This window comes from Ovis aries, chromosome 11 (assembly GCF_016772045.2).
Source record: "Ovis aries strain OAR_USU_Benz2616 breed Rambouillet chromosome 11, ARS-UI_Ramb_v3.0, whole genome shotgun sequence".
NCBI classification, from domain to species: Eukaryota; Metazoa; Chordata; class Mammalia; order Artiodactyla; family Bovidae; genus Ovis; species Ovis aries.
This window is the reverse complement of record NC_056064.1, coordinates 36,410,604-36,419,896: the sequence shown is the minus strand read 5'-3', so window position 1 is coordinate 36,419,896 and position 9,293 is coordinate 36,410,604. Positions and strand designations below refer to the sequence as shown.

Sequence of the window (9,293 nt, the reverse complement as noted above, 5' to 3'; positions counted from 1 at the left end):
AGCTGCATGAGCTCAGCAAAGGCCCCTGAGAGCCTAGGAGAAGCTCTCACTATGAGTCCCAGTGAATCCCCTGGCTTCAGAGAATGCCCAAAGTCACTGCTTCAGGGGCCTCTGGGGAAGCTGCCCTTGCCCTTTCTCGCTAGATCTTGCAAGGGAAGGACTCCTGAATACATGGGCCTGCAACCCAAACTCTAAGTTCCACCTCAAAAGCACCTCCTTTGTGAAAGCTTCTCGGACAGCCATGCATGCATGCTCAGTTTCTGTCATGTCTGACTGTACGACCCCATGGACTGTATAGCCCGTCAGGCTCCTCTGCCTGTGGCATTTCCCAGGCAAGAAGACTGGGGTGGGTTGCCATTTCCCTTTCCAGGGGATCTTCCCTACCCAGGGATCAACCCATGTTTCCTGCATTGGCAGGCAGATTCTTTACCACTGAGCCACCAGGAGCCTCAAAGAACATCTTTCTCTTTTGGTGTGCACTGAGATGCCATCCCTGGAGCCCACCATGGTACTGTTGTGTGGCTGCCTCTCTCCAGAGGAAGATGATGGTGGCAAGAAGTTTTGGAAGGCTATATCCCTGTAAGTTCTTAGCCCCGGTTCTAAGGAAGTGGTGAGGACATAGCTGGAATTGGGTAAGAAAGGGGGAAAGGAGGTCCCATATGGAAATTGCATTTCTCAACCATGCAAACCCTGCTGGATGAGAGGGAAGTCGGTCCCAGATCTCCAAAGGAGGGGACTCCCTCACAGAGTTCCTTCTCTTGATGCTCCAAGACTTCAGGTGAGAAAACCCAGAGCCAAGTGTCAGAGGAGTGTTTTCTCAGCACAATTCATCTCTCTACATTGCAACGGCGTATCATCTTGAAACTGACTTGCTCTTCCTTCCCTCAGGACAACTGACTGCATACTTTTCCCAATTTTTTGGTTTATCCTGGCCACCCCTGTTGTGCCCGCCTTCTCTTCCTTTTCTAAGCTTCCTTCTTCTTCCAATTGTTGTCCTCTCCTACCCCCCAATTGTAAGACCGCTGCCTTCACTCTGTACCCTGATAAAGAGAGCACACACGTGTGTACAAACATGAATTGTTTGCACACTCAAATGACAGAGGCTTTGTATACGGGTATGCTGGGGAATCTGTGAGGACCGACAGGCTTGGTGTGTAACTGTCTCACCCCTAACACGAAGCAGCTTAGATGTGTGTGGACTGGTGTGTCTCATAGGATGGGTACAAGTATATAAATATTTATATGCTTGGGTTTTCTTTATTTTAGAGTGTGCACCATCAATTAGACTTGTATAGTTGTGGGTCTGTGTGAGAGACAACCACAGTGCTTTTATTTAGGGCATTGCTATTCATCTTTGGGTGTGTAGATGTGTACACATCACAGCATATACTCTGTATTTGCAGATCCATAAATGAACCTCTGTTCGTGGAGGGATGCTAATGTGAACATCCGTGTAGACACCGGTGTGCTGGTATACGCTAGTGTATCTGTTGTATTTGAATAGAGTCCCTGTGAAGTTGTATACTTGTGGCCACAGAGACACCAGCCCAGCAAGGTCTTGGATACTATTTAGGGGCAGGCCCTGTACACAGGCTGGAAGATGAGGCCACGAACCTGGCTTGCCGTATTCCCAGCACCCGGCAGGGAATTCCCTCCGAGGAGCAGCCATCAAACTGGACTAGCTTCCCACTCCCAGATTTTGTCCAGCTTCGTGCGAGGCTGAAGCCTCACGCGGCGCCAGGAAAGGCGGGGCGCCGCACTGGCTGAAGCCCAGACGGCAGATCCCTCCTTGGGCCTCGGGGGCCTGCAGGAGCTGCGGTGTCGCAACCGAACCCTGGCCCCTGCCGGAAGCGGAAGCGAGGACGGGGCGGGGTGCGGGGGGTGCGGTGGCGGTGAGACGCAATCGCGGCGGTCGCGGCGTGCCTGGCCCAGGGCGCCCCGCGGGGGCGTGCGCGCTGCGCGCGTGCTGGGCCGGCTGGGCGCCGGGCGGCACCTCCTCAGACCCGGCGTGTTTACCAACATACTGCCGGCGCTCGGCAGCCATGCATTCCGACGCGCTGAATAAGCTGCGGGACTGGCGGGCTTGGTCCGTAGCGGCAGGGTCATAACCGCCGCACAGATCCCCCAGAGCCAGAGAGCGCGACCGCAGGTTCCTTTCGCCCCCGCAGCCACAGCGCCTCCGCTAAGGCACTGCTCCCCTCGGCCCTTGGGCATTGCCGCCCTGTCGACTTCCTTGCCTTTGTGCCGTTATGACCAGACTGCCCCAATCGTCCTGCAACCCAGCACCTCTCTGCAGCGGATCCCGAGACAGCAGTGCATAGAGAGTTCGCACCGCTCGCCTCCCATCTCCTGGTTCTGAATTTCCCTACCCTGGGCTGCCCCGGGGGCGGGGGTGGGAGCGGGGCGGGGAGGTGAGGGGAAGGCCCCGGCTGCAGGCCTCCGTGAGGTCACCGCATGTGGTAGCCAATCCGCTGCGTTTAAGTGGGCGGGGACCCCGTCGGGTCCCGGGAACCGAACCCCAGAGCCTGCCGAGTGGGGGGCCCATGGATTTAGGGGGGAGGGGAAAAGTCATGGGGGACACCCTCCCCCCTCGAACCCCTTTCCCAGGCGCCGGCTTTCCGCTGATGAGGCTCAGAGAGACACTTTCCCCGGGATAAGTTGTGGGGAAGGCTGGTTGAGGGGCTCATCCGCTCCCAACGCCTGAGGCTCGGAAAAGAGAGTTGGCGGAGGGAGCGGACTCCTTGCCCGGCCATGGCCTAGGCCCTCGGGCCCCGGCCCCGGCCGCAATGACCTCTTTGCCCTGCCCCCTCCCTGGCCCGGACGCCTCCAAAGCCGGCTTCCCGGACATCGCCCCCGTGCCATCGGTAGTGGCTGCCTACCAGCTTGGCCTGTCCCCCGTAACCGCAGCCGCCCCCGATTTGCCCTATTCTGGGCCGTATGGCCACCTTCTGCCCTATCCCTACAGCGGGCCGGCGATCCCCGGAGACTCCTACCTGCCCTGCCAGCTCTCCACCGCGCCATCTCAGCCGGCTCTTCAAGAGCGGGAGACAGGTAAGTCCCGCCGCGGCGGCTCTGCCCACCTCTGGGTCCGGTTCCAGTGAGCCCCCAAACTTAGCCCTCGCCTGGTTGGTCGAAGCTGGCGGGATTCAGACCTCATTCAGATTCCAAGGGATCTGGGGGTGGGGGGAGGGCGAAGGGATGGGGCGGGAGACAGGGAGGAGGGGCGGGGGCGAGCTGATCTAGGTCTCTTTTCAAGACCGACCTGGTTTCGATTTGCAGTGTGTGAAGCCGGGTGGCTGGGCTCCCTACCCCACCCCCTGGGGCAGCAGGGTTGTGTACCTACTTGTAACGGAAAACTGAAACAATCCAGATGTGGGTGTAGGTGCCCAGCCTCTCCCCTAGGATTCTCTCCATCCTGCACCCCTCCTCTCTTCACTGTCCCCCCTCTCCCAGTTCTTATTTCAGAAAGCAGTGCTCAAGCCAAAGCCTGATATCTAGAAATCAGGTCCCAGCTGGAAGGCAGTAGAAGTGGGGGCACATCCTGGGGCCCTTCCCCTTCTCCCCAGCCTGTTGCCTGAATGTGTCAGACAGAGACCAAACACTGACCTGGTAGAGTCAGGGGCTAAGACCCTACTACCCATCATTGTAAGAATGTAGCCACAGGCGGGTCAGGCAGACTCTGGTAGTAGATCTCAGCCTTCCAGCCAAAGAACTGGCCATTCCTGTTATCTATACCCCTTGCCTTTGGGGTAGGTCAAGCCCCAGTTCCATTGCCTGGAGCAACTTTGTGCTCACTGGGTGGCCTCAAGCTAGGGAACTGGCCTGTCTTTCTGGTCCTAGCCTTGCACAGGGCTGTACCCATGCAACACAACACATACATCCTTCTGTACTGGCTTGAGTTTAGAGCTTAGTTCCCCTGCACTCCCTACCCCCACCAAATTGCCCCCACAACTGTCTTTGGCACAGTTTCCTCCAAAGATGCACACTCACTTAGTGACTTAGCTGGAATCAGCCCAGGACCAAGATGTCTCCCTCTCTTTCCTTGTTGCTCTGCTGAAACACATGACCTCATAAACGTCAGAGCCAGGAATGACCCTGGAGATTCAGGAGCTCAACCTTCTTGATGTACAGATGAGCAAACTGAGGTCCAAAGAAAGAGTGTGAATGAATCAAGGACACAGCCTGTTTTTCAGGCTTGGCTCTTGCAAATTGGCTTTCATGCATGAAGCCAGAAAAGAGGATTTTAGGGAACTTCCTCAAAGCCCCCCCAAAGTTAACTGCCTTCTGTTCCAAAACTGGAGCTGCTGCTTTTCTGCTGCTGGGTCTGTGGTTGGAGGAGGAGCAGCTGGGGGTGGGGGGGGGGGGGTGTTCTACCAATGATCTGGTTTCTAAAAAACCGAATCCCTTGGTCTCTTCTCTTCAGTATATGCTAATGTGGTACATTTGTGTGTGCCTGTGTGTCTGTTTAGTGGGATAGGAATAAGTTAACCCTGTCCTTAAGAGAAATCTTGGAATTGCAGTTGGTAATTTCAGTCCTGTCTCACCTTCCCTTTTCTTGGTTTAAGGACTAAAGAGTGGAGAGTGCCTTTTCTTTACAAAGTTTCCCCGGATCCAACGAAAACCTCACTGAACCTGAGGGATTTGGCTCACTCTAGATTAAATGATTGGGGTGTGAGAGAGGACTTGCGAGGGTCTTCCTTTTGCCCCCCTTTTGTTCACCCCTGCCTCAGGGAGAGGTTTGGCTGTAAGTGAGCTGTGTGCCACCGCCCCGATGAGCAGGCGGGTGCTGCGCTGCCTCGAGGGAGGCCCTTGCACTCCCGAATTGCGACCTGGGCAGATTCGTCCTGACTTGCTGCAACTGGTGTGGAGAAAGCAGCGGTGGGGAAAGAAACTAGGAGTGGGGTCTGCTGGGAGAATTAGGGTGAGGAGGGCGTTGAGAGTTTCGCAGCTGAAGCAGGCTTCCTGCTGTCTCTGCCTCAGTTCGAACTGTTCAGTTTCTGCAGCCCAAGAGGCGCGGGTGGTCGCTCAGTGGCCGGCCCGGGGCGGCGAGCAGCGGGGTTGAAGCAGGAGAGGCCCGACAGGCGCGGGCGGGAGCGGAAACCCAACGGTTTTTCTGGGAATTGGCTGAAGCGGGGGTCCAGGGGGGTGGATCTGAGAAGCCCGTAGAGCCGGAGACCACGGGTGAGGGATGCGGGGGAGGTGAAGGCACGGGGTCACCGCGGCCGGACGAGGGCGGGGGACCTGAAGTGTGGGTGTGGTGAGCCCTAAAGGAGGAAGAATTCGGGGGCGGGGCGGTGGGAGACGCGGTCGGACCCCCTCTGCGTCTAGGCACCCGGGGCCCAGGGCTCGGTCCGCTGAGCTTGGCGGCGGGCAACGAACCCTAAGCCCGTGGACATTTCGGCCGCTCCGTCCATCCCGGCCCTGCCCTTTGCACGAACGGTCTCGAAGTCCCGGTAGGGTGGCTCAGGGTGGGACGCTCGAATCAGAAGAGGGGAACCCCTTGCCCTCCCCATCCCAGGGCCGAGCTGTGACCCGACCGAGGTTCCTCGAGGGGCTGAACGGGAAGGCAGAAGCTGGCCGCATCTCCCGCGGCGGCACCGCAGCGCGATCCCGGAGCCGCCCCGAGGGCCTGCGCTCTCCGAACCCCGGTCACTTTGCGTGCCAATCGGGAACCCCTCTGTGAGTGCAGCCGGGCGGAGGAGGGGGCAGCCTTGCACCAACCGGCTTCTAGGGCCCCTGAAAGCCTACTCTTCCAGCCAGCCGGCCTTGGGGGAGGGAAGAGATGTCAGTTTTCCTGGAGGGAGTGCCTCAGGAGAAGGAGGCCCTTACAATACGGGAGGTGATGGCAAAGCCTGGGGCACTTTCCATACTCTGATGCTAGGAGGACTGCGCATCCTGGCGTTCAAGGCCCACTCTTGTCTGGCCCCTCCGACCACCCGTCTTCCGGCAGCGGGGAGGCTGCCACGCAGACACTGACCCTGGCCTCTGAACAGTGCGTCTGAGTTCTCTCCGCCCGGAATGCCCTTCCCTCGTCCTCTCCAGCCTCGCCCCAGCCCTCTGCCCCGCCCCGCCCGAAGCTGGCGCCACCACGCGCGGCTGAACTCTGCCCTCCCGCCGCGGGGCGCCGCCCCTACCCTCGCTCCGGCTCTTGGCGCTGTTCTCTTAGGGTCGTTGGACCGTTGAGAGTGGGAGCTCCCTGAGGGCAAGAGCTGCGGCTAGTCCCACCCGGCACGCAGTGGACGTGGGGTTTGAAAGGAGGGTGAGCGCAAGGTAGAGCAGGGCCGAGCCCAGTGCCTGAGCTTTTGCTAATTCGTGGCCGGAATGCAAACGAGATGCAGTTAAGCAGTGAGACGGCGCGTCCGCCCCTCTATCCGTGCACACACCGTCTCGCGCCGCCCCCCAGACTCGGAGAAGCCGCCGCTGTCCCCGGAGCCTCCGGAGCGGCGCCCACAGGCCTCGACCAAGAAGCTCCGGAAGCCGAGGACCATCTACTCGAGTCTGCAGCTGCAACACCTGAACCAGCGTTTCCAGCACACGCAGTACCTGGCGCTGCCCGAGAGGGCCCAGCTGGCCGCGCAGCTCGGCCTCACCCAGACGCAGGTGGGGCCAGTCCCATCCTCCACCAACCTTCCCCAAGTGTGTTCCCTGGGAACTCACCCTCAGGTGTGAATGACTGATGAGTCCCCAGCCTTATTTTCACAATTCCCTTAGCTGGCCCCCGAGTAGACTAGGGGAGTGTGTTAAAAAGGGTGGGGGGTAGGAGGGGATGGGGGATGTAAAAGGGGTGGGGCGATTCAGGGCGTATAAGAGGGTACCCAGACTGGGAGAACTGGATACTAACTCAGAGGCAGGAATTCAGGGCCTTCAGGGGCTTTGGAGGCCTGGAGCCAATGTTCCCCACATCTGCTCTTCTCCCAGGATGAGTGACTCCCTCTTGCTGGACCCGTCTCCCTTGGTTACTCCTCCTGATCTTCCGTTGTTCCCCCTTTTCTCCCCATAGGTAAAGATCTGGTTTCAGAACAAACGCTCCAAGTATAAGAAGCTCCTGAAGCAGAACTCTGGGGGACAGGAAGGGGACTTCTCTGGGAGGTCCCCCTCCCTGTCTCCCTGTTCACCTCTTCCAGCCTTCTGGGATCTACCCAAGGCAGGGGCCCTGCCCACCGGTGGCTATGGCAACAGCTTTGGAGCCTGGTATCAGCATCACTCCCCAGATGTCCTAGCTCCACCTCAGATGATGTGAGTCTGAGGAGGAGCAGGTCAGGCCCCAGCCTCCTACAGAGCCCAGGCAGGACCCAGCCCACCTGCACCCTCTCTGGGCTGGGAGGAAACCAGATACAGATGGGTGTTCTCAGGAGGATGAGGAGCTAGAGGAGGAAAAGGATGGGGTGGTGAGTCTTTTCCTCCTTGCCTCATAACTCAAATAGCCTTGGCCTTTGCCCCACTCCCACCCAGGACTGGACACTTTCCCTCCAGTCAGCGGCTCTGGAAAAAAACTTATTGGCTGGAGTTCAGACTTCCCACGACCCCTAGTCTTGTCACTCCTTGAAATGACTGCAGGCCCACTACAGTCTGGGGTTCAACCAGCAACAAACACTGAGTGTTTTTTCTCTTTGTGTGCCCTGGGCCTTACCCAGCCCATTGAGGTGGACAGAAGCGGACATCCAGAGTTTTCAAATTGACCACCACTGAGACACACCCACTGATTTTTCTAGATTTTTTTTACCCCCGTAACTGATACATCTATTTACCATCCTGTGAAGAAGATGGGATACCAAAAATGTGGACTTTTGTGGACCTATGGGTAATTTTTGCTCCTTTCCTAAGAAAGCTCCTCTTTCCCCCATATCTTCTCACTTTGAGTAGATAATGGATCCAATTATCCATCAAGTTCAACAAGTATTTATTAAGAGTCTGATTCCCGTCCCGAATACCTAAACAAATCCACATGCATGCACTCTCTGGAACTCAGTAGTGTAAAACTTTGTGGAGAATAGGGACAAACAGATTCTTGGATGTTTAAGTAGAGATGTCCCAAACAGATGGGGTGAACCTAGCAATTCAGCTCCTCATAGCCAACTCAGCCCAAAGGAACTGCTTGTATTTATATCCAGTCTGACTAGCAGCACTCCCCCTGCAAGCTCTCAGCATCCCCCATATGATGAACATCCAGAAATTAAAGTTTGTAACAGAAACCCAGGCCTTGGCTGAGGTCTGTTCATGTTCTGACTTCTAGAGCTGATTGCTCAGCTTTCTCTTCTCTCCCAGCTGGCTCTTTCAGCACTGAACTAGAGGCACTGAGTCCTCTACCTCTACCTGGCTATCTGGTTCTAGCTCTGGAATGTTCTAATAATGTCCACATTTTCAGACAAACCAGTGTGAAACCAGAAGATGTTAATACTGGGAATGATCAAAGTCTGAGTGATCATTATAGCAGATGCTCTCCTGGCCTAGTTCTGGAGGGAACCGGATACATCTCTGTGTCCACATTGAGTCCAGGGAGAGTTCCTGCTCACCTTGGGAGAGGACACACTCACTGAGCCAGTCCAGTTCTCCCCTGGGAGAAGTGTCTCTTGAGGGGTGGAAAGGCCCAAACTCACCTAGTGGAAAGGGGAGCAGGAGGGAGAGGAGAAGGAAAACCCTGGAAGGAACTGGACTTCTCCATCTAGACGTGTAAAGAGCCCCTGTTCTGTGTTAGGTCCTAGGTATATCAAGGTGACTGAGGCAGTCCCTGTGGGCTAACAGGGAGCTAGAGAATGACCAGCCACTTGTCTAGTAAGTGCCAGGCTAGGGAAGTACAGGGGACAGTGACTGCATAGTACAAACTCTCTCTCTCTAGCAGGGGGTTGAGGACAGAAGGTGGCAAATAATTCAGGGAATCCAGTCCAGTCTGGCCCAAGGCCTTGGAGGAGGGACCTCCAATGCCAGGCTAGAAGCTCCCAAGTCAGACTTCCCTCTTACTACCTAAACCTTTTCCCTAGCAAGCTGGAAAGCCCACCCAGGCACTTCACGCCAACCCAGACTGGATAGAGACAAGCCCGAGTTGGAGTATTATGTAGGGGAGGCAGTGGGAGGCCCCCACCTCAGGAGGCCTGCAGTCAATCCCTCTGAGGCCCTGAGGGGCCACCCCCTACTCCCCAAAACACACATGGAGTGGTCTTCTGGGGGTGACAGATGGCACAGGGTGGACCAAAGCCAAGGTCCAGGAGAAGAGACCCCTGCTCCTTCCACATTGACACCTCCTGCACCTGGCCACCAACCCCCATTTCCACTGGCTTCTGGTGGCCCCAGCCCCA

General features: G+C 57.0%; 1 protein-coding gene across 4 annotated transcripts; it reads left to right on the top strand.

Annotated features, from left to right (window-relative positions):
• Nucleotides 1–1,930: 1,930 nt before the first annotated feature.
• On the top strand, nucleotides 1,931–8,196 carry DLX4 (distal-less homeobox 4). Of its 4 annotated transcripts, XM_042255835.2 has the most exons (4): nucleotides 1,931–3,051; nucleotides 6,404–6,600; nucleotides 7,001–7,236; nucleotides 7,453–8,196. In XM_042255835.2, the coding sequence occupies exons 1-4, from the start codon at nucleotides 2,787–2,789 to the stop codon at nucleotides 7,544–7,546; spliced, it is 792 nt and encodes a 263-aa protein (XP_042111769.1). In that variant the 5' UTR covers nucleotides 1,931–2,786; the 3' UTR covers nucleotides 7,547–8,196. The 4 variants fall into 4 exon arrangements, with proteins under 4 accessions (XP_042111769.1, XP_004012830.2, XP_042111771.1 ...); XM_004012781.6 differs by having other exon boundaries at nucleotides 7,001–8,196; XM_042255837.2 differs by lacking the exons at nucleotides 7,001–7,236; nucleotides 7,453–8,196 and adding an exon at nucleotides 5,519–5,992 and having other exon boundaries at nucleotides 6,404–6,513.
• Nucleotides 8,197–9,293: the final 1,097 nt, after the last annotated feature.

Excerpts from the sequence above, each read along its gene's own strand:
- DLX4 (XM_042255835.2), top strand. The coding sequence starts at position 2,787 with ATGACCTCTTTGCCCTGCCCCCTCCCTGGCCCGGACGCCTCCAAAGCC. Across the intron at positions 3,052-6,403 it reads TCTTCAAGAGCGGGAGACAG|ACTCGGAGAAGCCGCCGCTG; the intron begins GTAAGTCCCGCC and ends GCCGCCCCCCAG. Across the intron at positions 6,601-7,000 it reads TCGGCCTCACCCAGACGCAG|GTAAAGATCTGGTTTCAGAA; the intron begins GTGGGGCCAGTC and ends TTCTCCCCATAG.